The sequence below is a fragment of the Meles meles genome, chromosome 20, assembly GCF_922984935.1.
Source record: "Meles meles chromosome 20, mMelMel3.1 paternal haplotype, whole genome shotgun sequence".
Classification (NCBI taxonomy): Eukaryota; Metazoa; Chordata; class Mammalia; order Carnivora; family Mustelidae; genus Meles; species Meles meles.
In genome coordinates this window covers 57,661-84,808 of record NC_060085.1, presented here as the reverse complement: position 1 = coordinate 84,808, position 27,148 = coordinate 57,661, and the positions used below count along the sequence as shown (strand labels likewise).

The 27,148-nt window shown below is 63.9% G+C and overlaps 1 protein-coding gene across 8 annotated transcripts; it reads left to right on the top strand.

The window, feature by feature from the left end:
• Window positions 1–1,311: 1,311 nt before the first annotated feature.
• On the top strand, window positions 1,312–23,448 carry MIER2 (MIER family member 2). 8 transcript variants are annotated; one of them, XM_045992332.1, is made up of 14 exons: window positions 1,312–1,332; window positions 7,309–7,399; window positions 8,481–8,623; window positions 13,016–13,141; window positions 13,549–13,672; window positions 14,229–14,320; window positions 14,621–14,690; window positions 17,175–17,326; window positions 18,159–18,240; window positions 18,329–18,423; window positions 20,422–20,546; window positions 20,645–20,772; window positions 21,568–21,997; window positions 22,432–23,448. In XM_045992332.1, exons 1-14 carry the CDS (start codon window positions 1,324–1,326, stop codon window positions 22,451–22,453), a joined length of 1,689 nt encoding a protein of 562 aa, XP_045848288.1. In that variant the 5' UTR covers window positions 1,312–1,323; the 3' UTR covers window positions 22,454–23,448. The 8 variants fall into 8 exon arrangements, 7 of the variants coding, with proteins under 7 accessions (XP_045848288.1, XP_045848289.1, XP_045848286.1 ...); XM_045992333.1 differs by lacking the exon at window positions 1,312–1,332 and adding an exon at window positions 6,287–6,978; XM_045992330.1 differs by lacking the exon at window positions 1,312–1,332 and adding an exon at window positions 22,180–22,212 and having other exon boundaries at window positions 7,059–7,399.
• The last annotated feature ends 3,700 nt before the right edge of the window (window positions 23,449–27,148 follow it).

The window sequence follows — 27,148 nt, the reverse complement described above, 5'->3', positions numbered from 1 at the left end:
CCCTCTCCAAGAAGTCTTCTCTGGTTAGCCAGGCCGAGTCAAACCCTTGTCCCGAGTTTCTGCCGTGTGTTACGACGACACCCCCTCATCGTATCTTTTGGTCATCTCCCTGACTCGCTGGACCCCAGCAACCCAGCACCTAGTTGAGGGCTGAAGGGGACTGATGCTTTGTTCATTGATTGACTGAATGAGCGGAGACCCACTGCTGTGTGATCAGTGAGGACTCTCCGTCCCAGTCCCAACGCCAGACGCTCCAACAGAAGCAGCGGGAGCTCCCTGACTCGGGTTACCAAGAAGGGCAGAACTTTCAAGGGCGGTTCTCCCTTTGGAGCAGTGGGTTCTCAGAGGCTCACACCCCGCATCAGGCCTGACCGGGCTCAACATCTCAGGGCTCCACAGTGGACAGCGGGGGTGGGGGGGGAGAAGGACCGGGCTCTTGAGCTCCCCGCTCCCCAGTCTTGGTAGGAACCACCACCCACTCATCTGTGCGAGCCGCACACTTGGGACCTGGGCTCACGGCCCGTCCACCTTCCCTGCATCAGGGGTCCACGTTCCCGGACTGTCCACCTCCGTCCCATCCCCCCTCCACCCTCGTCAGCAGCTGACCTCTCTGCGGGCGGACGGCCTCCCCCTGGCCTCCCTGGTCCTCTCCTGCTTTCTGGGCGACCCTTGCGACCCTCTGGGGACACCCTGTGCCCCGATGCTCACAGGCCTTGTCAGTCTGAAATGAGACGCGAGTTGGGAGATTTAAAACGCGAGCGCGGTCCGCGCCGAGTCTCCCCCAGGGCCCGGCCCCGGTTCGACTTTCGCCGGTACACCGGGGACACGGACTTCCGAGCCAGGTGGCCCGGGCTCGGATGCTCCCGGCCGCGGGACCTGCCCCGAGCCCCGGGCGGCCACCCCTCCGAGCCGGTCCTCAGGCGCACTTTCGCCTCCACGAGTCGGGTCCTCGCCGGGGCAGAAGTGCGGAAAGTTCCAGAAGCTCCCGCCTGCCGCCCCCGCTCCAGCACCCGCGGCCCTGCGTCCCCCCGCCGGGGCTCCCCGTGCAGGTGTGGCCGTCCGGGGCCCGCGCCCGCCGACCCCGCCGCCGCCTCGACCCGCGCCCGCCCGCCCGCTCGCGCCCCCGGGCAGCCCCGTTCGCGCGCCCGCTCCGCGCGCCCCGCACCGCCAGCTCCGCGCACCTACTACGCGCCCGCGGCCCCGCCCCGGCCCCGCCCCGGCCCCGCCCCGAGGCCCCGCCTTCCCGGGCGCAGCGGCCAATGAGCGCGCGGCCCCGCATCCGGGGATCCCGGCGCGGCCGCCGCCTCCCGCGCACACACGGCCATGGCGGAGGTGAGTGAGCGGGCCGGGGGAGCCGGCCCCCCGCCCCCGCGCGCCCGCGGCCCCCGCCGCAGGGCCCGGCCGCGTCGCGGCTCCGGGCGCGGAGACCCCCGCCCCGGGGCGCGGAGGCTGGGCCCGGGGCGCCGCGCACGTCGGGGCCCGAGGGGCGCGGAGCTCCGTCGGCGGCCGCCCCCGGCCCCCCCCCCCCGCCGGCTGCCACATCGCGGGGTGCAGTGCGCATGTGCGGGCGGGGGGCGGGAGCGCGGGGCGGGGTGCGGAGGGGTGCCGAGGGGCGGGAGCGCGGGGCGGGGCGGGCGCGGGCGCGGGCGGGGGCGCGCGCCCCACCGCCCGGCGGCTCCCGGGGGCCCCGACCCCGGACCCCCGCCTCCAGCGCGGCCGTCCCCGCGCTCCCGCCAACTTCGCGGAGCGCGGTGCCGGGGCGGGGGCTGGGGGCGCCGCGCTAACCCGCCGGGACCCCGCTCGCGAGCCCCCCGGTGCAGGCTCCGGGCGGACGGAGCCCTGAGCGCGGCGGCCGGGCCGTGGGGGCTTCCTCGGGGCGGCGGCCGGCCCTACTGCTCGGAGCCGCTCTGGGCCCGGGGAGCAGGCCCGAGACCCCTGACCCGAGCCCGCGGGGGCCGGAGGGTTCCTGGTCTGAGGGCGCGTGGGGCTCGGGACGGCGATGCGCCGTCGGGCGCACCGGGACCGTCCGGGCAGCGGCGCGTCACGTCAGAGCCGGGCGGGGAACTTTGACTCCGGGGTGGGCTTGCTTTCCCCGGTTTTCTCTTTCCGACTTTGCTGGGTGAGACGGGGCGCACCGCTCTCACCTCCTAGGGCGGGAGCTGCAGACGGTGCCCCTGCCAGGTCCAGGCACCGGGACTCCGAGGACGTGGCTCAGTCCGGGCTCGCCAAGTTAGGGCCCGCAGACTCCGCGCGGGGTCCTGCCGGAGCGGGCGGGGCCCCCAGACCGGCACAGCGGTGCGGGGCGGGTCTGCAAGGTTCCCGAGCGGTGTGTGGGTTAGGGTTTAGCCCAGCACGGTGGGAGTGGCCGCTCTCCCGCACGAGGGACCTCCTGAGAGGCAGCGGCAGGTCCTGCATTCGCGCCGAAGAGGGTGCGGGTGTCTGGGTGCAAGGCTAGATCTCAGCAGCCGGCTGTGCGGGTGGCTGGTTGCAAAGGGTCCTTGGACAGTTCTCCTTCCGTCGGGGCGTTAGGGAAACGGAGGCCTCCTGGGGGTGGTGGCGGACCTGGGTGATCAGAGGCAGGAGCCCGGTGGGTGTGTGGGTGTGATGGTGGTGAGCTGGTGTCCGGGTGTGCTCCTGGCGCAGGGGCGGGGGCAGCTCGCTTGCCTGGCTGAGCGGCGGGCTGTGGGTCTTGACTCTGCCTTGCCAGGGGCAGAGCCCCTGAAACCTGCAGAGCCAGCCCGCTGCCCAGGGCGTCCCTTTCCCACCTGTTGACGGTGTGAGCTGGTGCCCTAGAGTGAGCATGTTGGTTTCCCAGGAGAAGGTCCTTGCAAGCTCCACGTGTACCTGGCACTTTGCGAGGCCCGGGCTCTGGTTGTGAGCGCAGATCCCGCCGCGCCTGTCCGGAAGGGCCGGAGAGGCTGGCCACGAAAGGGCCGGCGGGTGTGGAGATGTCCGAAGTGATGAGCCACAGTCAGCCTCTGCCCAGGATGCCTGTGGCGGTGCTGGAGCCTCCCGTGCTTTGTGACCTTGGGCAGGCGACTCAGTGTCCTCAGCTTTACTGCCCGGTCTCTGAGAGGGGAGGGTCCCGGAGGCAGGCGTTCTCCTGGTGTCTGGGCCGCGTGTCTGATCCTTGGGAAGTCACCGGTAGCGCGGTGTCACCAGTGGGGACGGTGGTTTGCCCGCTGCCAGTACGTGCCGCGTTTCCTCATGGCTGGAGTCGCCGTGGGCGCCAGGAGGGAAGGCGGGAGAGCGCCGCATGGTCTGCCTCGTGGAACCAGGCGCGTGTGTGAAAGGCCCACCAGCACCCACTTGGTCTTGGACTAAAGTCCTGCAGGGCTTTCTTTCATCCTCAGGGTAAAGGGCACCTCCTCCCCGGGACCCTCGGCTCAGTGATGGGGTCCCTGCCATCTCCTCCCCGGAGGGAGTCTGTCTCGTCCCCGTGCTGTCTGCCTGCCCCGCTTCTGTGTTCTCTGTCCTGCTGACACTGTTGACTTGGGGTGGGGACAGGTGGAACCTGTTTCCCCATTGACGGCGGCGCACCCAGGGCCTGTCTCCTCACCTGGCCCCGCGTAGATGTTCCGTGGCCCGTGGGGCTCTTCCTCTTGGCTGTCATTGTGTATTGCTGCCAGACTTGATGTCAGAACAATGGCCTCACTCACACTCACACGTGGCTGGGACCCCTCCCCATGGCTTCTCTGTGTGGCTTGGGCTTCCTCACAGCGTGGCGGCTGGTGACGGTCCCGGACGATACCGGATGGAGACTGAGCTGCATTTTAAGTCACAGGGAGCCCCTGCCCCAAGTCCCAGGCCCATCTGGGTCCCCAGGGAGGGGGCCCAGAACTCTGTTTCTGGAAGGGGGAGGCATGCCCGGGTCCCAGTGGGAGGAGAGCACTTGGGGGCTGCCAGGGCGTTGCTGTGGGTCATGCTGAGAAGGGCCGTGGGAGGAGCTAGATGCTGGGGGCGGGGAAGGGCCCTGCATCCCGTCTCCTCGTGACCGGCCTCTGCGTCAGAGCTGTCGGGGCCCCTGAGACAGGACTGAAGAGCGTGGCCTTGCCGAGACCTGGGTCCCCACTCCTCTGGGACCCCGTCTCTACTGTTCCTTTTCCCCTTCTTCCCTTACTTTTTTTTCTCCTAACCTGAAATTCCTTCAGCGCGCTCCCCGTGCTCCTTTCCTTCCACGTTAGCAAAGCAGGTGGCTTTGGCTCTGTGGGAACACCCAGAGGGTTCTGAACAAAGGATGTAGAGGGCCTGGGAATCCCGCTGTTGAGGGGGGTTTCTGTCCAGAGGTCAGATGTTGGGGCAGGGAGGGAAGAGAATCGTGAAGTCAGTGTTCCTTGGTGAGTTTCGAGGAACCTCGAGTCATCTGGGAACGAACCTGGAGATCGAACCTGGAGATGGGAGGCCACTGGTGCTCCGAGCAGCCCCTCCCCCGCCCCGGGGACGGCCGGAGCATCCCGGCGGCTGCTGTCACTCCAGTTGTTTCTCTGCTTGAGCTTCCGTGTCAGATAAGGGCCGCGTCCTCTGCAGACTGTGCCGGGACCGCAGACTTCCACACCCGAGGTCCTCCTGCGGGACAGTCCAGCATGGGCGCAGGGTCAGCTCCCCCGGACAACAGGCCGCCCAGACTCTGCCCTGGTTCCGTGTCCCCGGTTAGAGTGCTGGTGGCTAGAGATGGAAAGCCCGCCCGGCTGACTGGGGGAGGGAGCCCAGGGAGGTTGCGGGTCAGCGTTCTGGAGGGTCAGAGGGGGCCTGGGTGATTTCCGAGGACACGTAGGGTGCTGGCCCCATGGGTGCACACCGTGTGGACTGACGATAGCCCCCTGTTCCCTGGGAGACGAGGCTGCCCGCAGCCGACCCCTGCGCTCTCTGCTCCCTGCCCGTTTCCAGCCGTTCCTGCTGGGTCCCAGCTTCATACCCCCCGTCGGGCTCGGCCACCCTGGGGCTGTGCTTCCCAGGACCTGCCTGCTCAGGGCTCCAAGCTGCCTGTGCTCCTGGCAGAGGCTGTGCACACGCACACGCACACGCACGCACGCTCCTCACTCCCCCCAGGGAAGCGGGGGCTCGTTCCCACCGGCTTCGTGTCTTGGCCTCTGTAGCGTGGTCCTCGTCGGCTTCCGCGGCCCTGCTTGCGTGCCCGTGGCTGGGCTCTGCCTCCCCACCACGGGCTTTGCCGTTGTCTGTGCGGCGGCGCATCTGCAGAGGGTCTCTGAGTCAGAGGGTGAGACACGGCGTTGGTGCTGTGAGCTGGGTCAGCAACCTGGTCTCTCTGAGCGACGGCCCCTCGTTTCTCCTGGGAGGAGAAGGATCACACGAGGCTGAGGTTCTCTCGAGGACCCAGTGAGGGCTTCCTGAGAAAGCTTTCCCCATGTCCTTAACTTGATCTCATCATCCAGCTCTCGTGCGTGCCTGCACGTGTGTGTGTGCATGCCTGTGTGCGTGCACGTGTGCGTGTGTCCGTGTGCGTGCACGTACGTGGGCACGCGTGGGCGCAGGTAGCTTTGCTGAGGTTTATGCGTATGGTTCTCGTTCTCGTGTGCAGAGTTCAGTGGTTTTTCAGCACGTTCGGAGCTGTGTGACCATCAGTGGTTACCTTTGGAACGTGCCATGTCCCCAGAGCAGCTCCATCCCATCAGTCATCCCCTCCCCCATCCCCGGCCCCCGCGAGCCCCATCCCATCCATGGAGGAGCCTGGTCTGGACGTGTCGCAAGCGTGGACTCACACCTCATGTGGCCTCCCGTGTCTGGTTCCCTCCCCGAGCACCGTGGACTCAGGGTCCGTCCCTAGAGCAGCTCATGGGAGCCTCGCTCCTGGTGGCGGCTGGGGACGCTCATGGTTCTGCTTGTCTCCCTCAGCTGGTGGACACTTGTGTCCTTTCCATCTCTGGCTCTTGCGAAGGTCCCACCGTGACGTCCCCGTGAGAGCGTTAGCGGACCCGTGTGTTCCTTCTCCCCTGGATATCGCTCCCCTCCTCGGTTTCCGGGAGGGTGCCCGGGGAGACTGACAAGGGGCAGGTGATGGAGAGAGAAGTAAGTGCGGTTGGGGGACGCACGCAGCACAAGCCTGCAGGAGCAGCACAAGCGGGTGGGCGGGGCTCAGGCTCCTGTGGCCGTCTCTACAGAAGCGCGTCCCCGTGGACCGAGTGTCATGACGCAGAAGGACCAGGCGTGCGTCTGGGCCCCAGGTCATAGGAAGCCGGACGCGCGGGAGCCTGTGGAAGGCCAGGCCGGTCAGTCAGGTGTGTCTGTGCAGGTGCGCTCGGCGCTGAGCTGCTCCCTACCTGGTCTGGGGGCGGGAGGGGGAGGCGCCCACTCAGGGACGATGTCTGCCTGGAAGTGGGCCAGGCCAACACAGACACCGTCCTGGGTCTGTCTCTGCTTGGTTGACTCTGTCTCTGAGGGACCCGTGTGCTGGGCTGACCCCTCGTGTCTGGCGAGCGGTGGACGTGCCGGGCGGCCTGTCACCATGCTGGCCTTCTGCGGGGCCGCCGAGCGCCAGCCGCCCTTGCGCTCCCTCCTCCGCTTGGCTTCCTTCCGAGGAGCCCTTCTCCGTGTGCTCACGGGCCACCGCGTGTGTCTCTGGAGAAGTGCTGGGATCCTTCTCCTGTGCTGCCTTTCCGTTAGTGAGTCACAGCAGGTCCCTTTTCGCCATCTGCGGACCCTAACTCCCTCCGAGGGTTGTCTTCTCACTTCCTCGTTGGTGCCCTTTGGGTAGGAACATCGTTGATGTGCTTTTCCTCTTGTTGCCTGTGCTTCTGGTGCTCGGAGAAACTGTGGTGTGTGTCTGGGGAAACAGGGTTATCCTGTGTGTTCCTCTAAGAAACCCCGTGGTTTTAGCTCTCGCACCGAAGATCTCCGGTCCGTGCTGAGCTCCCTTGTGTGCAGTGTGAGCAGGCACCGGACCTCCTGTCATCCCAGAGGCATTTGTCAGAGGCTGGTCCCCACGGAGCTCTCTGTGCCCTTGTTGGGATTCGGTCGCAAGTAAGACGGTGGTTTGTTTCTGGTTCTCAAGTCTGTCCTGATTCACCGTCCGGCTTCGCGTCAGCGCCGCACCGTTCTGATTCCTGTAGCTTCGTCGCACTTTCCAAACCAGGACCTGTCCTGCCCAACGTTGTTTCGCCTTATCTGGGTCCCTTGGCTTTTGCTATGAAGTTTGGGATCTGTTTGTCGGTTTCTGCATGGACGCCAAGGGGGCTCTGCCCGCTGAGGCCTCTTCCCGGGGCTGCCTGGGCAGTGGGGCTCTGCGCTGTATGTGCTCCCAGGTGTCCCGCAGGGACCCGCCGAGCCAACCCTGCTTCTCTTCCTCCGCAGGCCTCCTCACTGGAAAGGCAGAGCCCTGGTGTGGCCTCCTGCCTCGCTCACAGCCTGCGCCCCGGGGAGCCCGGCCTGCAGACGGCAGCAGGTACCTCCTTGCCCTCCCCCGCCCCTGCCCAGGGCCGCCAGGGCCCCTGTGGTTGTGAGACTGCATCTCGCCCAGCTGGGCAGAGTCGGACACTGTACTGGCCCCAGAGTCCAAGGACGGGTGTGAGCCGAGTGGCCGGGAATCTCCCCTCGTCCTCTGGTGGTGGCAGGACGGCCTGGGAGAGGGCCAGACGGCCTCCACCCTGGGGTGGCCTGCTGGCCTGGCAGGCACTTACCTCAGCCGAGGCAGGAAGATGGGGTTTTGGTGCTGGGTGGACCCTCTTCCTGGGTGCTCTGCACCCCCTGCCCCCCAAGCTGGTCCCCAGCAGCTCCCCCTCCTCCTGTGGCCCCGGGTGGAGGGAGGAGGCCGGCCTTGGCCTTCGTGGCTCCCTGGCCTGGGTGGACAGAGCCCTCGCCACTCCCTTTTGTCTTTGTTTTCCTTCACTGTGACTTACCGAAGACCAGAACAGAGAGAGAGATGAACACATCCTGGTTCTTCCGGGAAAACCGATAATCTGGTCACGTCTGCCACCCATTGGCCCGTGCAGGGGCTTGGGGCTGTGGCTCTGCTGAGCAGGAGGGAGGATGGGCGCACGTCGGCCTTCGGTGTGTCCCCTGCACCCTGCGGCCCCTGGCGCGGTGTGCGGGCGTGTCCAAGTTCCCAGAGCTGGACGCCCCGCCCCACGGGGAGCCAGGTCCTTCTGTGGTTTGGGCCTCGCTGCCCCAGTGCTCGTCTCTGCCTGGTCTGTGGGCTCCTCCCCGCACCGCCATAGGGGTCTGTGGTGACGGAGACCGAGAGGCTCCCCGCACGTTCCACGTGTGTGTGTGCGGTCAGCCGGCCGTGCTCTCTCTCCGCGGTCCTGCTGTTCCTCCCTCATGACCGCGCGGTACTTTCGGTGCACAGCACGCACAGCTGTTCCGCTGTGTATGCGAGAGCCCACGAGTGCACATGGCCACGGGCTGTGGGGCTTGTCCCTGGTGACAGCCTGGCCACTGGTGTGTCCTCCCCGGCCATCCTCTGGCCTGTGCGATGGTTGGGGTGCGTGGGGCGAGCAGCTCACGCCGGTGCCGTCTCCTCGCAGTGGTGTCCATGGGCTCTGCAGACCATCAGTTCAACCTCGTGGAGATCCTGTCCCAGAACTACGGCCTCCAGGAGCCGTGCGAGCCGGCCGCGGGAGACCCAGAGAAGCCTGAGGGGGAGCTGGAGAAGGACTTCATCTCCCAGGTACTCGGCTGAGTGGGTCCCTCTGCCCTCGTGTTGGGGGGGGGGGCCTCCTGGGCCAGACCCCGTTGCTGCCTTTGGTGGAACCAGTCCCCCGGCTGTTCTGATCTCACTGCCTGTGTGTCTTCTGAGAAGCACGAGGCGCTGTGCTAGGATCTGAGGTCATGGGGGTTCAGGCCAGACCCGGTCGTGCCCCTGGGGCTTTAGGGCTCTGGGCATTAAACCCAGTGTTTTTTTTTGGCCTCGGAATCTTCTTCACGTTCTTAAAAATTCTCGAGGATTTCAAAGAGCTTTGTAAAGGTTACACAGTAAATGTATTGTTAATAGAAATACCAGATGTTTATAAAAATGAAAAAAAAATCGGGATGACTGGGCGGTGTGGTTGGTGATGTGTGAGTCTCGGTTTCGGCTCGGGTCCTGATCTCGGGGTCCTGGGATCAAGCCCCTGCTTAGCAGGGAACCTGCTTCTCCCTCTGCTTCTGCCCCTCTCCCTGCTTTCTCTTTTTCTCTGTCTCTCAAATAAATAAATAAATCTTTAAAAAATAAAAAATAACTTTTCTAAAATAAAAGTAGGTTGGGGATGCCTGGGTGGTGTGGTCGGTTTTGAGTGTCTGACTCTTGGTTTCGGCTCAGGTCCTGATCTCTTGGCGGGATTGAGTCCCATGTCGGGCTTTGCACTCAACGGGGAGTCTGCTTGGGATTCTCTCTCTCCCTCTCCCCCTCTCCCCTGTGTTCTCAGTCTCTGTTACCTCTCTCTGGAGTAAGTGAACTATTGGAACTTCATCACGATCAAAAGCTTTTGCACAGCCAAGGGAACAGTGGACAAAACCAAAAAAACCCAACAGAATGGGAGAGGATATTTGCAAATGTTTTATCACATAAAGGGTTAGTATCCAAAATGTATAAAGAACTTATCAAACTCATCACCCAGAGAACAAAGAATCCAATCAAGAAACGGGCAGAGGACATGAACAGACATTTCTGCAAAGGAGACATCCAGATGGCCAACAGACACGTGAAAAAGTGCTCCACGTCACTCGGCATCAGGGAAATACAAATCGTAACCACAATGAGATATCACCTCACACCGGTCAGAATGGCTAAAATTAACCAGTCAGGAAACGACAGATGCTGGCGAGGACGCGGAGAAAGGGGAGCCTCCTGCCCTGTTGGTGGGAAGGCAAGCTGGTGCGGGCACCCTGGAAAACAGCACGGAGGTTCCTCAAGAAGTTGCAAATAGAGCTGCGCTCCGGCTCAGCAATCGCACTGCTGGGTATTTACCCCAAAGATACAGACGTAGGGATCCGAATGGGCACGTACACCCGAGTGTTCACATCAGCAACGTCCACAACAGCCAAACTATGGAAAGAGCTGAGATGCTGTTCAGCAGATGAATGGATAAAAGGGATGTGGCCCGTAGACACAGTGGAACACTATGCAGCCATCAGAACCCCCAGATCTTGCCGTTTGCAACGACGTGGATGGAACTAGAGGGTATTCTGCAGGGGCAGCAAGTCAGTCAGAGAAGACGGTTATCATACGGTCTCACTTGTGTGGCGTTTAAGAAACAGAACAGAATCATAGGGGAAGAGAGGATAAAATAAAAATCAGAGCGGGAGGCAAACCGTGAGCGACTCTTTACCTCTCGGAAAGGAACCGAGGGGTGGGGTGGCCGGAGCTAAAATGTGCTGTATGTGAACTAGAGTGAATTTACGTAAAAGAAGCACTGACAATGGAATAAATCTTTAAGAAAAGAAAACCCCAAAACAGGTTGGGGGAGGAGTGGAAAAGCTTGTTTCTATAAATGCAGAAGCAGACGTGAGACCCCGGCCGCTGTCTTTAAGGCAGACACGATCATCCGTGGTCCGTTTGGTTGAAGTATGAATCTGGCCATTCCCAGATGAGGGGAGATAGTCACCCCCCTTCTAAGACAAGGTGGGTCCACGTCCAGTAAGTGGTGCGTGGTTGCAGGGTGCTTTCCGCAGCCGCGTCCTGTGGACTTTCTGGACGTGGTTGCGTCGGAAACCAGGGGTGGTGATCGTGCGGTGGCTCTTGCCCGTGTGATCCCGAACCTCCTGCCTGGTGAGAGGTGTGCTGCGTACGGGTTCTCCAGCCTGCCCTTCTGGCAAACGTAAGCTCACGCTACGAAATCTAGGAAACCACTCGTTAGTACCATGCATGGGGGGGCTGAAAACCACGTAGCTGTGGGGGCCAGCAGTCCGCTTTCGTGTCTGGCAGGGCTGTTTCTGGTGAGGGCCCTCTTCTTGGCTCACACGTGGTTGCCTTCTCTCTGTGTCCTCACGTGGCTGAGAGCAAGCACGCTGCCCGGGGTCTCTTCAGGGACCTAAGCCTGCTGGATCAGAGGCCCATCCTCATGTCCGATGGCACTAATTCTTCTGCGAAGGTCCATCTCCAGATACAGTCACATTGGGGCTAATGGCGTAGCACGTGAATTCTCAGTTCGTGGCGATGTCAGCATTGATTTCACCAAACGGGTCTCAAGCCTGGGAGCTTTTTATGAGCAGTAACCATGGGGCGTCTTCCTAGCCTGCTGCCATGTATCGCTCGGTGCCACTTTGGTCTTATAACCAAAGACAGAAGTCTTCTCTTAGAAAGAAAACAATTTATAAAAAGCTTAAAATGAATTCAAAACGTCTTCAAAAGAAAAGTTTTTTTTAAAGATTTTATTTATTTATTTGAGAGAGACAGAGTGAGAGAGAGCATGAGAGAGAAGGTCAGAGGGAGAAGCGGACTCCCCAGGGAGCTGGGAGCCCGATGCAGGACTCGATCCTGGAAGTCTGGGATCATGACCTGAGCTGAAGGCAGCCGCTCAACCAACTGAGCCACCCAGGCACCCCAGAAGGTCTCAAAATTAACCAGAAACTAAAACCAGCCATGTATTAGTTAAGTGCATCTCCTAGGTTTTCGTCAGATAGAATTTTAAAAAACTGATTAAAATCAGAAAGATAAATGCTGTGTCACTCATGTGGAATTTAAGAAACAAAACATGAACATAGGGGAAGGGAAGGAAAAAGAAAGTGAGATGAAAACAGGAGACAAACCGTAAGAGACGCCCGACTCCAGGAGACCAGCGGGTTACTGGCAGGGGAGGGGACCGGCGAGTGGGGGATGAGCACTGGTGTCCCGTGCAGCCGGTGGATCTCTGAATTCTGCCCCAAAACCAAGGCTACACTGTGTGTTAACTGACTTGAATTTAAATTAAAAAAACCAAACCCTGACTAAGAAAGAATGTCATTTCCAGGGTAAAGGCAGAAACACTGCCGTTCTGTGTCGGTTAAACGATGCTGCAGGTTTACCAAGCTTCTGTTTCAGACCCAGATTTCCCCAAATTAAAGTTTTTTGCTCAAAAGCCTGAGTTCTGCTGTTACAGCAGGCGCGGTTGGTCGTCTGGAGGAGATGTGTTGCCCCCGCGTGGCCCCCTTCCAGCCCGTGTGTCCCGCGAGAGCGGAGCCGCTGCCCCTGGAACCCTCGGGCACTCTGCGCTGTGGCCGGCGCTCCCTGGGTGCCCCCTTTCCTCACGTGGGAAAGGGGAGTGGCGTCCGCAGAGCGCAAGGGTGAGGTCCGGAGCGAGGCCCCTGGGAGGAGGGGACGCCCACCTGGACTGCAGGGTGCTGCGCCCCGGGGCTCGCTCCGTCAGCCCGTGCCGTCCGGTCCCTGGAGCGTCGCTGCGGAGGGGTTCCAGGCATCCGGCCGGGATTCCTGGGGCCCGTGTTCTCCCCCAGCAGAAGCACAGAGCAGGAGGCGTCCGGAGCGTCCCTGTCAGTGGGGACCTGTGAAGGCGGGAGGGGCGAGGATGTCGGGGACCCGCGGGGGAGGACGCGGTGCGGCCGGGTGGCACCAGCTCCGGAGGAGAGGAAGGCGATGGTCGTGCCCGTCCGCCCCATGTGCTTCGTGGGTCCCCGGAGCCTCTCCTGTGTCTGTGCCCAGTGGTGGGCTGCAGCTGCCTCCTCGTTCAGCTGTGCTGGGGGGCGTCTCTGTCACGTCTGTGGGCTGGATCACTCCCTGCTTGTCCCCAGGGCTTCTTTTAACCCGACGTGGCTGTTGGGTTTTACCAGCTGTCCCTTTCCCGGTGGTCAGGATGGTGGTCATGTTCCCTTCTGATGCAGTGACATCCCGCGTCATGCTGGCTTTGCAGACGTTGAGGCCTCCTCCGTGCTGGGCTTAAGCCTGGGCCGGACTCTGTGGAGTGGGGAGGCCTGCCCTGGACCCACCCTTTGAGGCCGGGGCCCGGGGGCACAGAACAGGGCTCTTGGGGAGCAGGTGTCTGGTCCCTGCTTCTCCACGGGGCTGGGGGTCATGCAGGACTGGGGTCTGGCTGGGGGTGGCTGCTGTGACCTTGAGCAGCCCCTCCTGACACAGCCCTGACTCCCGCAGAGCAGTGACATGCCCCTGGACGAGCTGCTCGCCCTCTACGGCTACGAGGCCTCAGACCCCGTCTCAGAGCGGGAGAGTGAGGGCAGCGGCAGCACCGCCAACCTCCCAGACATGACCCTGGACAAGGTGAGCGGACGGGCAGGGCTGGGAGGACAGGTCAGAGCGGCCTTGGGCTGGGGCGGGGGGAGGGCGGAGTGGAGACCAGCGAGGAGGAGGAGGGGCGGCTCTGCTCTCCGGGTCCCATGGGGCAGGGGACAGTGGGGCTTCGTCACCGGAGGGGAAGGCCACGTGCTCCGTGGGGAGAGCTGCGGCTCTCGTTCCCAGCCTGCAAGGCTAGGCTCGCAGGGGCCCCTCACTGGCGCCCTGGGGCCTGGCCTCTCCGTCGGCAGAGGGGGAGGGATGGCCCAGGCACGCGGGTGTCCGGAGTGGGCCTGTGGTGTCGGTCACCGTGTTTGCGCCGCTACTTGCTGTGGCTGTTTTCTTGAGCCCGTGGAAACAGGCCACAAGCAGGTTTTCTGCTTTCTTGTTAAAAGGAACAGATCGCAAAGGATTTGCTTTCGGGGGAAGAAGAGGAAGAGACGCAGTCGTCAGCCGATGACCTGACCCCGTCCGTGACCTCCCACGAGGCCTCCGACCTCTTTCCCAGCCAGAGTGGATGTAGGTGTCTCTCCGCCCTCCCCCTGACCAGGCGCGGCTCCGGGGCTGCGGGCGGGACGGGGCCCTGAGCGGCTGGGGGCCAAGCGCGTGCACCCAGATGTGGACCTGAGGGTGCCCTGATCTCCGCCGGAGCTCCCTGGGGCTCGCTGCCTTCCCCGGGACCTGTGAGCAGAGCCCCGGGGGCAGTGGCTGACCTGAGGAGGGAGCGGGTTGGTTCCCGAAACTGTAAGTCTGTGGGATCCGGGCAGCGCCTGGAGACCCTCCTCCCCTTGGCCCTGGCCGCCGGTGCCGCCTGCGTGGCCGGCTGCGGAAGGTGCCGAGGCTCAGGACCGGCGGGGGTGGCGACTGCCACGGGGTAGGCCTCTTGAGTCCCCAGTCCCGGGCCCGTTGCATAGTCCTGTCTGGCCAGGGGTGGCCGTGCTCCGTCTCAGGGAGGGCACAGTGCAGGGGTCGGGGAACGGAGGGTCGGGGGGAGGCAGGGAGATGCCCAGGGCTCGCCAGCCTGCGTGGGGCACTTGGGGCTACGGTGCGACTCAGCTGCTCTCCTCGCCCGCAGCCTGCTTCCTGGCCGGTGCAGACGAAGAGCGTGGCTCCCCCACGTCGTCCGACACGGAGGAGGACCCCCTTCCTGCCAACAAGTGTAAGAAGGTGAGTGGCTCTGACCCCTGAGCTGGGCTGGGGACTGGGGACTTCAGCAGCTCTGGCCCTGTGCTGCGGCCCGAGCTCCCGTCTTGCGGCCTTTGGGCTAGAACTCAGCAAACGGGGGTCCTCAGGCCTCACCCCTCCTCGCCCTGAGACTGGCCGTACCAGATAGACGCCGTCGCTCCCACCCATGCCCTGCTCTGCCCCCCTGTGCTCAGGACCGCAGGACTGGTCTGTGGGCAGAGGGCACAGAGGAGCCCTGGGGCCCCTGTCCGCCCAGCCTGTCTCGGGCCTTTGTCTTCACAGGAGATCATGGTTGGGCCTCAGTTCCAAGCCGACCTCAGCAGCCTGCAGTCGGACCGCCACGGTGAGAAATGTAAGTGGGGCCTGGTGGTTGTGGGAGACGCGAGAGCCCCGTCAGCCAGGAAGGGATTGGCCGCCTGCCTCCTGGAGCATTTCCCAGTCCTTGGAGGGAATCTGAGCGGCAGGAGGACCTGGTAGTGTCCCCTCCCTGCCCCCCCCAGCTCAGCTGTGTTCCTGCCACCAAGTGCAGCCAGCACCCTGGTCCCCTGTCCTCGGCTCCCCTTGCCCCTGGCTCCGTCTACCCCGTCCTGCCCAGGCCCCTGTCCTCACCTCCGTGGGCACGCTCACCTTCCCCCGCTCGGGTCTTGCCATGCCTGGGCCTCGTCCCAGGTGTCCTCCAGAGACTGGTGTCCCCCTGCCCTGTGCTGGCCTTAGGGTGCTCTGCGTCCCCAACCTGATGTCCCCACTGGAACGTGGAGCGAGGCCTGTTGTCCTTTGAGATAGGCCCTCCCGTGTTTGCTTATCGGTGAAGGAAAGGGGAGTGAGGTCACCTGGCTGTTGAGCCGGGTCCTGTTTTCCTGGCCCCACGGGCCCTGCGGGTTGGGGCTGGCACCCCGGGCTCCGGAGTCTCCCAGGATGATTCAGCCATTCAGAGTGGCAGTGAGGGGGCAGACGGAGGGGATAAGGCCTCTCAGCAGGGACACGGAGGCCGCGGGCTGGAAGCTGGGCTGTGGTCTTGGCAGCACGTGCTTGCTGGGCCGTAAGCGGTGGTGGGGAGGCAGGAAGGTGCCGGTCAGCTGGGTCGTGGATCCGTGGGGTGAGTCTCTGTGAATTGAGGACGCGTGACACCCTCCCCCAGAAAAGAGTAGCCGTGCATGCTCCTGGCGACTCCCTCAGAGAGTCCCGAGCACGTGCAGACCTCCTTCGGAGCTGCAGCCTCGGGCCCTCTGCCTCTTCCAGGGAATGGCCGGTCCTTGGTCCCGAGGTGTCCCTCTGCCCCCAGCAGAGGTTAAATCCGTCCGTGTGGCACATGGGCCTTGTGGCCGTGGCTGTGTCCTGGAGTGTCCGTCGTGCTGGTGCTTGGTAGTACGGGTGTTTCCGTGCGGCTCCGAGCGGGTCCGCGCTCCTTCTGGGATGGGTGCTGCGAGTGCGGCCCTGTGGGTGCACGTCCCACACACGCTGCGGGTCTGTCGCTGAGGAGGGGGTCTCGTTGTGGCTGTGATTGGCGAGTCTCTGGCACCGGGTTGACCAGCTGTGGCAGACGTCTGTTCAGGCACTGCCCGAGGCTCTTCCTGCAGTTTTAAGTGGAATCGCCTTTCTCTTCCCGATCTGTGGGTGTCCCTCTGGCGTTCTGGACACGAGGCCGCCGTGGGCACCGCCGCCTTGTCGGTAGTGTTTGCTCCGGCCGTGCCGTGTGTGGGGCCGTGAAGGCGTCCTTGCGGAGCCCGTTGCCGCCACCTTCCCCGCCGCGCGGGAAGCAGTGGCCTCGCTGGCACGTCGAGTGTGTGGTTGGGGCGCGGGTCAGGAGGCCTCCAGCCTGTGCTTTGCTCCGGCCCCGTGCTGCGCGGCCCGTCACACGTGCGTATGTTGGGCTTCTGCCCGCTGGTCTCTCGTGGGACCTGGCTGTCCCTGCGCTGTCTTCGCCATCGTGAGTGGCATTGGAGACAATGTCTGTCCTCCAGCCTTGGGCCTGGTCGTGCGTCCGTACAAGCCGCCTGTGAGCTTGTCGGCGGCTCGGTTTCGACGAGGGCTGTGCCGAACCCCGAGGTTACTTGTGGGTCGTCCTTATGCAGACGCCGTCGACCCCTGCAGATCCCACGTGCAGTTCGCCTCCTGAAACCGGCGGTGGTGGTTCTGCCGCAGGCCTGCGTGCACGTCACGGCCCGTCTGTGCTGGTGTGAATGGTCTGTGGAAAAAGGTCGCGTCAGTTGGTTTCTCTTAGGAGAGATGCGGTTTGTTGCTTCGGTTGGTCTTGCGCACGGTGGGTTTGCTGAACTCACTTTTCCACGTCGGTACTTCATAGGTTCTCTTGTATTTTTGTACGCGTGTGATCGTGTGACTTGTGAACAAATGATGGCTTTACGTCGCTTCTTTGCAGTCGTCCCGTCTCTGATCTCCTTTCCTGGCCGTGTCGTGCTGGTGATCCCTCCCCGACGGAGCGAGAAGAGATGAGAGACAGCATGGTCTTGTTCCCAGACTCGGGGGACGTGTCTGTGTCCCCTGTCGTACGTCCTTGGCTGTAGGCAGCTCTGGGTGCCCTTCTGTTGGCCGCGGACAGTTTGAGTGCTTCTTTGTGCTCGGGGCCGGTTGTTTTCTCCTTCACCCTCGTGTTGATGGGCTTTCAGACCCTAAACCAGCCCTGGGTTCTGGAGCGGACGACGCTACCTGGGCGTGAAGTGCCGTTGTCGGTGGTCTGGGTGTCGTCCTTCTCTGCCGCGCGGGAACCAGGCGGGGCCCCCGGGGGTGCCCTGGCGGGCGCTTCTGACACACCTGTCCCAGGGGGAGCGGGAGAGCCCCAGGCGTGCCCAGGACGTGACCCCGGCCCTCCTGTCCACAGTCTATGAGAATGACGACCAGCTTCTCTGGGACCCCAACGTCCTTCCTGAGAGGGAGGTGGAGGAGTTCCTGTATCGGGCGGTGAAACGTAGGTGGCACGAGATGGCGGGGTCACAGCGCCCAGAGGGAGAAGCGGTGAAAGACAGTGAGCAGGTGGGCCACCCGGGTGCGCAGCGCCGGAGCGTCCCGAGCCGAAGGGCGGCGGCTCAGGTGTCTGCAGGGACCGCGCAGGGGCGGGAGGGGAGGGGGTCAGGCATGAAGGGACACGGGGAATGGCAGGGCCACCCCAGGAGGGCAGCGGGGAGGACTGCCACGAAGGTCCTACCCAGTGTGGTATGTGATGGTGGCAAATGCAAATGACAAATCCTCATTATGGGGGAAATGATGGTATGAGCACCCAGTGTCCCCGCCCCCGAGACCGGTGTGAACCCTCCCAACATCCCAGCCTGAAAGTAATGTGAACCCTCCCGATGTCCCCGCCCCCGAGACTGGTGCGAACCCTCCCGACGTCCTCACCCCTGAGACTGGTGCGAACCCTCCCACGTCTTCCCCCTGAGAGTGGTGTGAACCCTCCTGGCATCCCCGCCCGACGGTGGTGTGAACCCTAACCTGACATCCCTGTCCTGGGACTTGTGTGAACCCTCCTGATGTCCTCATCTCGAGAGTGATGTGAACCTTCCCAACGTCCCAGCCCCACAGTGGTGTGAACCCTCCCGACTTCCTCACCCCTGAGACTGCTGTGAACCCTCTTGACTTTCCCGGCTGAGTGGTGTGAACCTTCCCGATGTCCCTGTCCCTAAGATTGGCTTGAACACTCCCATCCCCGCCCCTGTGGTGTGACCGCCCTGTGACATCCCTGTCCCCGGAGGGTGCTGTGACCGTCCCCTGGTGTCCCTGCCCCACAGGGCGGTGTGAACACCTCTGGCTGGTTTTCTGGGGTGGGTGGGGTGAGGTGAACAGCAGGAAGTCTGTGGCTTCTCCTCAGGCGCTCTATGAGCTGGTGAAATGCAACTTCAACGCAGAGGAGGCCCTGCGGAGACTGCGGTTCAACGTGAAGGTGATCCGAGGTGAGCGTGTGGCCGCGGCCCTCCCTGCCTTCGCCGTCACCGTGTCCTGGCTGCCGCTGACGCCACGGTGCGCTGCCCCTGCTTGCAGATGGGTTCTGTGCTTGGAGCGAGGAGGAGTGCAGGAACTTCGAGCACGGCTTCCGGGTGCACGGGAAGAACTTCCACCTGATCCAGGCCAACAAGGTGAGGACACTGCCTACCCCCTCCTGCCGGGCCTCCCAGGGGCGCTTTGGGGCTGGGAGGGGTTCAGGAGACCCGGCACCCGTCACCCCCCACCGTGGGTGCAGCTCACCCTGCCGGCCTCAGGGCAGGCTCCCCGCAGCCGTGGCTGAGCCGTGCCCACCTCTACTGTCCACACGCCCCTGGATGTCTTGCTGTGGTCTCTGCCGACGCCTGCTGGGCCATCTCCCTGTCCCCAGAACGAAGGCTCCAGACACTGCTTTGGGGTGAACGTCAGTAGTCTTTGCTGTTTGAGGTCCGTTGGCCCGGCTTTGCCATCTCCTCGCGCAGGGCCCAGGGCCCATGCTGCAGGGCCGACCCCTTAACAGTGACCCTACGCGCAGCCCCCGATCTCCTGATTTCCTCAGAGGATATGGTCCTTTTGCCGTCTGCTGTGGACGGATGACGGGGCTGCTGAGCGCAGGTTCTCCCGCCTTACCCTAAACCTGGGTCACCGCTGGCATCGGCACGTCCCACGGTGAGGCCGTTTGCCTGTGGCTCCGTGCGTGATGCACAGAGCCCTGGCCCCTCAGCTGTGCGGTGTAGGACGTGTGCCTGGCGTGTTCCCGTGGCTCTGTTTCTCCCTGTCCGTCTCCCTGGGGCTCCCCCCACACCTCTGCTCTCGCTCTGTCGTCCTGTCCTTCTGGGGTCCGTCGCCCCAGCTGCTCCTCACAGCTCCCGGCAGTGCAGGGCGTCGGGAAGGCCCTGGCGGAAAGCGGGCTCACGTGTGGGCCTCAGTGGCTTCTCCCAGGGGCTTGGGGGTGGGGGAGGGGCCTGCTTGGGGCTGCTGTGGGGACGGACCTCACCTCCGTGCCTCGTGGCCTGACATGGTTCCCTGCGCGTGGTTTCCACCACGGCCCTGGCCCCTCCTGTGTCATTGGCACGGTGCCTTTGCTGCCTTCGTGCCCCCCACCCTGGCGGTGGCTGTGGCCCCCCAGTCCGTGCATTTCAGGCTCTGCTGGAGCCGGCCCCGGGGAGGCCACAGAGGACGGGACCCCCGGCAGGACGCATGTGCTCAGGGGCTCCCTGAGCAGATGGAGCACACGTGGGCCTCGTTCTGCTGCTCTGTGGCCCTCCCTGCCCCCCAGGGTCCCACCCTCATTCCGGCAAGCAGTGCGGGGCCTCCTGTGCGGTTGCCGGCGGGTTGGGGAGAACTCCGAAGTGGGAAGATGCCCCAAATCATTAGATTTCTCCGCGTTTCTCCCGATCGAGGTGGGGTCGGCACGCGTCCAGTTGGCGTAAGACCTGCCCCAGGCGCGCGGGGGTGGGCTGCTTGGCTCTCAGAGTGGGCAGGCAGCACGATGGGTGTGGTCACCTTCCTGGCGTGCCACACTGTCACAGAGTCTCCGAGCGTGTTCCCGGTGGTGGCCCTCGGGTCTCCATGATTGATCTTCCCCCTAGGAGGTTTGGCATGGGGGTCCGGCTGGGCACGTGTCTGTGGCCCCTTTTCCAGGGTACTTCACGCATGAGGAGCTTTTTTGGTTTTCTGTGTTGTGGTCGAAATACGCTCTTGAGTTGGGTTCCCGGAAGCACAGCGTGTCCTCCGACGGCTTGCTTGCCCTCGCGAGCAGCTCTCCTGCAGACTGTCAGTGTGAAGCGTGGGCTCACATGCCGTCCCTTCCGGGCAAGGGGATCTGTCCCGGGGTCTGCACCAGGGGTTGTCTCTCCCGGTCTGCTGCCTGGGAGGGGCAGGGTGGTGCCGCTGTCTCGGGACCTTGTGGTGGGGGGCGAGGAAGGTGGATACCGAACACTGGACCTGAAGCAAAGGACAGGGTGCCAGGTCCACGCCCACAGGTGGGGGGGTCTCTGAGATGGGTGCCGTCCTGCTTTAGGTGAGGGGATGTGCCTCGGGCAGGTTGGAAGCTGGTGGCGGGGGCTGTAGGCGGAGTCTTGATTTGACCGAGCATGGTGGTGCCGGGACCCTCTCCCCTCGTCCGGAGCTGACGCGTCTCCGTCCTGCAGGTGCGCACGCGGTCGGTGGGCGAGTGTGTGGAGTACTACTACCTGTGGAAGAAGTCGGAGCGCTACGACTGCTTCTCCCAGCAGACGAGGCTGGGCCGGAGGAAATACGGCCCGTCGGGAGCCACGTGCGTGCGGCGGGCTCCCAGGGCCCCGGCGTGGGGAGGCTGGGGAGGGCGGGCATCCCGGGCAGGTGTCTCCCCTTCACGCCGCGCTCTCCCCACAGGGACGCAGAGCAGGACCTGGACAGCGGTGACCCTGACGGCACTGGCCGGCCCCGCTCCTCACCACCCCTGCCCCCTCCGGCTGACGGCCTGGGCGCCGAGCGGGACCCCTTGGCACGGATGCACATAGGTGAGAATGTGGGGCAGGTCCCTGCCCGTGGGGTGTCCTCTTCCCCTTGGTACCCTCATCCGGGCCCCTGGGCTCTACCCCAGAGACTGGTCCATGCGGCGTCGCACGTGAGTGGCCGCGGGGACTTGCTGGCTTGTTGCGTGGCAGGGTTCTGCTATGTGTGTCCTGTGGCCCTGGGCGCCACGTGGGAGGGCACGGGGGTGTCAGAGGCTCCCTGGCATATGGGTTCAGGGCCACATGGGAGCAAGACGGGGCCAGCTCGGGACTGGAGCTTGTGCCCACGACCACGGAGGTAAGCCTGAGGACCGCAGCTCTGAGTTTGCCGCACGCTGGGGTTTAGATTGTGCCGGAATCTGGTCAGTCCGGTGCTTTGCTTAAAGGGGGCCACACCCGCCTACTTCTGGCGTTGCTTATCGCACGCCTACAGAAGTGCCTGACGTCGCACGTTCATGTGCATTTTGCCTTCAAGCTTCTCTTACTCTGTTTTGTTTGTTTGAATTTCTGTGAACCTGCCGCGTTCTGGTCACGGTACCCTCCCGGTTCGGGGACGTTAGTCTAGGCGCACCGTGTCCGTGTGACGGTTTCTTCCGTGCGTGTGTGATGCCTGGGGATGGCACCTCCGTGGGAGGGTCCGCAGGCTTGGCCGGACCCGTAGAGGTCGGGTCGGAGCCCGGTGCCGGCGGCAGCCTGAAGGCGTGAGTGTGGTTTTAGCCGGGCGCGCTTCAGTTGGGATGGCTGGGGCCCCGGGGAGCTGGCGTGGGTGCTCTGGGGGCCTCAGCTGCGTTCTCCTCGCAGAGCTGCTCAGTGTGGACAGCGTGGCCAGCAGTGCCGGGGAGCCTGGGGAGAGTCCCGACAGCCTCCCGTCCTCGGATCCGGGGCCTCGTCCATTCCAGCAGCCGGACGCACCCCCAGCCGTGCCCCTGCCCCGGCGGCCCCCCGGCCTGGTGGAGCCGGCCTTCTACCCGCCGGCCACGGCGCCTCCGGAGCCCGGCAGCAGCCCGAGACTGGCTGTGGACTTGGCCCTGCCCGGGGCCCTCCCTGAGGAGCTGCCCCTCATTGCCAGCCGCGTGGATGTGAATGGGGAGGCCGAGGAGGTCGTCGCTCCCGCCCAGGTGGCCTTGTCTGTCACCGAGTTTGGACTCCTCGGCATTGGGGACGTGAATCCCTTCCTGGCCGCCCGCCCAGCGTGCCCAGCCCCCGGGCTGCACTCGGAGCCCCTGTCACAGTGAGTGCGGCCCCTGCCCCAGGTCCCCCTGCCCTGGGCCCCCCCAGCCTCGGGCTGCTCTGTGGAGAGGGGAGGGCTGTGCCCCGAGGGCCCGAGGATGGCTTGGCCACATGGAGCAGGCTCAGTTGGTTTCTTTACTTTTATTTTCTACTTTTAATTTGGCTTATTTATTTTCTGACTAGGTAACACATTCATGTGGTTCAAAACCCAAAAAGGTACAAACGGGGCCGGTGCCCGGCTCCTCCCACCCCCGTCCCCACCACCAGCCCTCCCAGGCGCCCGGGACAGTGCCCCCGGGGAGCCTGCCCCCCCGGCACTGGTGAAGACACGGTCTGCCGGGGGGCCCGGTCGGGAGCCGCGGTTCCAGCTGACGGCACCCAGGCTGTGCCGTCCGTGGGACCGCACTGATCCTCTCTCGGTCTCTCCCCCTGCAGCTGTAACGTGATGACCTGTTGATCCCTGGCCGCAGGCGGGCGTGCGTGGCCTGGACTGGACGTGGGGCCGCCGCGGGGCCTGCCTCCGCCAGTCTTCCCGACTCTCCCCCTCCTCGTGGGCCTCGGGTCGCACCTCCCGTGCTCCAGACGCAGCAAGGACGTGGCGTGCGGCGGCCGGGCCTGCCCTGCCCTCACACACAACCTGGCGCCCTTGTGCCCGGCCCCGCTGCCCGTGCTGTCCAGGCTGCTGCCCCGGCGCAGTACCTGGTGGGCGGCCAGAGGCGGACGGCCCGGCCCCGTGTAGCCAGCAGAGGCGAGGACGGTGTCCCTGCTCCCTCGGGGAGGTGGGGAGATGGGGCAGGGTGCTGCCCCCACCAGCAGCCTCCGCCCGGGCGCCCTCAGCACTCTGCTGGGCTCCATCTCCCTGCCCCTGGCTGGGTCATGGGCTGCCCCAGCCCGGGGGTCGTGGGCAGCTGCTACTCGGTGCCAAACCCTGTGGGGCACAGAGCCATATACCTCGACGTCGGCCGCGCCCGCCCTCGACCTCCGCCCTGCTCTCCACTTCAGGAAACGCGCACTTTACGCCCCCCCGCCCCCGCCGCCTCCCTCTCTCCAGCCCGGAGCAGCCTCGGGTGTGGGGTCGAGGACACAGGTGACCTGCACCCCCGGGTACCAAGGCACCGTTGCCTGCAGCCCCGAGGGGCTGGCTGCAGCCTGTCCCCTGGCCCTGTGGGTCGTTCTGTCGAAGCTCTCCAGCACGATGGTTTGGGGTCCTGGTCCTTCTCTTTCCCAGCTTCCCCCGTTTTATTTATGTTTCTGTTTACAAATTGGAGTGGGGTCCTCCACGGGGCCAGGGCAGCGCTCCTCAACCCCGGTGTCGCCAGGAGAGGGTTTTGGATCGAGCCCGTCTGCAAACTTGGCCTCGGCCTTCCCTCACCCCACCAAGGACCACACTGTGAAGTGAGAACTGCCTTGAACCCCTTGCTGTTTTATTTATTAAACTTGATTTGAAACCCACGGGTGCCTCGTGCTAGACGGGGAGGACGGGGTGTGAGGCGGTGCTGGGGGCGGGTCACTTGGTGGACCCCGTGATCTGGGCCGAGTCGTGGCCGAGATGGCACAGGGCTGCAGGGGGCTGGTCACGATGCTGCTGTGACGGGAGGCGGGCCAAGCCACAGCCAGTGCAGGGGCGGGGAGAGCCCCGGGTCCCATGGAGGAGGTGCAGGGTAGAGGCTCCCACGGCCTGCGGCCCCGCCAGCGCTCGCCGGCGTCCGTGGTCCAGAATTCGGCCACTCTAACACGAGCGTGGTGGGAGCTCTTTCTTGGCTGTGGCTTTTGAAGATGGCCGTGTGCGCCTGGTGCTCGCTTTCCCCAGGGCTACGGGGTTACGGCCGAGCTGGTCTGTCCCTGGGCGGCTCCACGGACGCCGTGTTTCCTCTCTGCCGGCCGGAGAAGGCCCCGCTCCTGCACGTTGCTGGATTGAAGACTCCGGGCTGACGTTTGGTCCGGTGTCTGTTGTGTTTGGGGGGGGCAGGGCAGGTCTGTCCCCAAGGGTAGGCAGGTTGGTGCGGGGCACGCAGGCAGCTCTATGCGGAGCCCCTTGTGCCTTTCCTGAGCTGGGGGCATCCTGGCTGCCGTCGTCCCAACGTCTCTGCTGCCCCTAGCGTCCAGCTGCCCAAGGGGATGCCAGCCTGAGGCGCGCCCATCCCCCACGTTCTTACTCACTCCTGGTATATTTTGGTTCCAGTATGTGTACTTGGCTTTTTCCATTTCTCTGCTGAAATTCTTCATCTTCCACTTTTTCCCGTAGCACTTGACCTGAATCTTTGCTCTTTTTGCCTGGGGGTCATTTCTGGATACTTCTCTTAACTGTTTCCCCCTTTCTCTGGTTTTGCTTGTTGTCGTAAACGGTCATTTTCCTTGTGTTGATGTGCGAACACGAGGGCCCCGGCCGGGCCATGCCGTGACAGTTGGCTTCTGGCCTCCTCGTGCTGAGACGGCAGCTGCCGCTCGCCTGTGCCCTCCCCAGGAAGCACGGGTCTTTCCCCACAGCTCCAGCGGGAGCCCTGGAGCGAGACTCGTGCCTGGGACTGAATGGCCAGCCAGGCCTGGGTCAGCTGCCCACCTGCAGGTGCAGAACCTCCCTGGGAGGGGACCTGCCGCCGGGGCAGTGGGGGACGAGAGCCGGGAGCGTGGCAGCGGCTGCTGGGTCCCCGGAGCGCGGAGGCCCAGGCTGTGTAGGGCAGGTGGTGGGAGGCGTGTCTGGGAGGAAGGAGCGGAGTTGGGCTTTAGGGCGACTGGCGGGGGCTGGACATGGCGGTTTGGGGGACGCCACAGGGGAGCCCTCGCTGCGAAGCCCGACCCGTGCAGGGGTGAGCAGCTCGTGTTCTCTGGCCGTGACTCGGGCCGCCGACCCGGAGGGTGCCTGGCGCGGGCTGTGGGTGCTCAGCCATTCCTCAGTCACTAGGCTGCGTCACTGCCTGGTGCCCTCCGGGTGCTGGCCCTGCCCCGGAGCTCAGGGCTGGGGAGGGGGTGATAAGCAGGCGGCTGGAGCTCAGAGGGGGTGGTGGACACGCGGGTGCGGGGCAGGGAGAGGAGCCCGAGATCCGAGTTCGCGGGCATTGGCTTCTGACCGCACGGTGACCCCAGGTGCCTGCTGCGCCGTCTCCCGTTCCGTTAGCCCTGCAGGTGCTTCCTAGCGAGTTGGGCTCCCGGCTGGGCAGGTCAGTCCCGTCTCAGGGCTTAGGTGCGTCCTGTGCCTGTGACGCACGCAGCCAGGCTGAGGCGTGTCCATGCAGATGTCAAAGCCCCCCAGGGGTACAGGCTCGACCCCAGGGGCAAAGCCCCACGTCTGGGTGAGCTCCCACTGCGGCCTCTCTGAGCCATGACAGCGTACTTTGAAGTACACTCTGCGCCTGACACGGGGCTCGAACTGCGCCCCCAGAGCAGCACAGAGAGGCCGGGAGTGGTGCACTCGGGGGCCCTGCCCTGTGCCAGGCAGCCTTCTGCCCACCTCCCAGGCATCTCTCCCTTACTCCCACGGCGCTTCCAGACACGGGGCTGTGGAGGCTCCATCCCCCCTCAAGTTTTAGGGTTGACTTAAGCACAGCCATCTTAGCTTCGGCAGCCATCTCAGGCCTGTGTGACACGAGGGGCTGAACTTTACCCTTCCAGGAAAAACCACTGAGCTTCAGTAACAGAAAAAAAGCTCGCTATACCGGCAACAGCTGATCAGTTTACTGCGGGAAAGTCTGAAATTCCCGCCCTCAAACCTCTTGTCATGACCATGAAAACCCCTGCCTCAAACTGGCTTCGGGGTCCAAGTCCCTACTCCCCTGCATCGGGTATACTTGGACCCAAGCTTAAGCTTGTCGAATAAACCCTCGTGGGATTGCATCGGGGTCGGCTTCTCGGTGGTCTCTCGGATGGGAACTCGGGCATAACACGGGGCCCATCACGTTGATGAGAACTGACCGCCTTCTGAGCCCTGAGCTCCACTCGCTGGTGGGGCACCAGGCACCCAAGACTTGGCTCTGTCTCGAGGGGACACAGATGCATCCCTGGGACCCAGCTGGGGTCTCATTCTGCCACCTGCAGGTGGGGGAGGGGCCGTCCACGTCCGGCTCCCAGCCCGGTTCTGTCCCTGGAGCAGGCCTCACTGGCCTCGGGTTCTCTCTGTAAAGGGTTAAAGCAGATTCCAAGTATGAGGACTCCTTATGCGGGGAGGCCCCCAGCTAGCAGGGGTGGGAGCCCTGACCCTGATCCTAACCTTAATCCTAATCCTTGCTGCCCTCATTAGATTTTAATCCTGACTCTGCCCAGGTGTTTTAAGGATAGTGTGAGGGGTCAGCAGGGAGGGTTTTTACTCCAGACCATGTGGTCCCTCGAGCCACGGGAACAGCCCACGCTCCTTCCTGCCCATGGTCTCTGTGCCCGCGGGAACCTCCCCTAGAGACCTCCGGGGTCCCAGCTGCTCGCAGCCCAGACTCAGCCAGGCCCAGCCCCACACTTGCTCTGGCAGGCTGCTCCCAGCCTCCTCCTCTCCACTGCAACTCCCAGCTTCACTTTCTCTGCCCTGAGAATGAGCAGTCATCCCAGGGGACAGTGAGCAACGCTCAGTAGTAAGGAGGTCCGGGAACATTTCTGGAACATTTTGTCGGGCGTCATGGGTCCTGTTCACACGTAACTAACTCACCAGTGATTCTCACAAAAAACGATGATCTGTTATGCACAGTGTGACTGTGTGAACCAGTGAGTGAAGGAGCTGGAGCTCTGGACCTGCCTCTCCCTGGGGTCCGCCCTGCTCCGTGAGAGGCAGCGGGAAAGCCAGTGAGCAGAGCCGGAGCCCACCTGGGGAGAAGAAGTGCTGGATCCAGCTGAGCCTGAAATTGGATCCCTGTAGCAGACCCCACCCCCAGAAAAACCCTCCTGGGAGGAGGTCTGGGGACGGAGGAGAAAGCTGCATTTTTTTAGGATGTGACACCCCCCTTGCTGCAGGCGGTTGGAAAGGGGGTGGGTACTGGGAACGTGCCTCCCACGCACCATCTCCCCACCATCTCCCCGCCACACCGCAGAACAGACGGAAAATCCAGTCCAGGAGTTTCCATGCCGGCCATTGTCATGCCCTTGGGGGTGGGCTTGTCGGGGAAGGCCTCTGCCTGATCCTCAGAGCAGGGAAAGTTGTCTGGGGCACCGGGGAGCTGACCCTCAGACATCC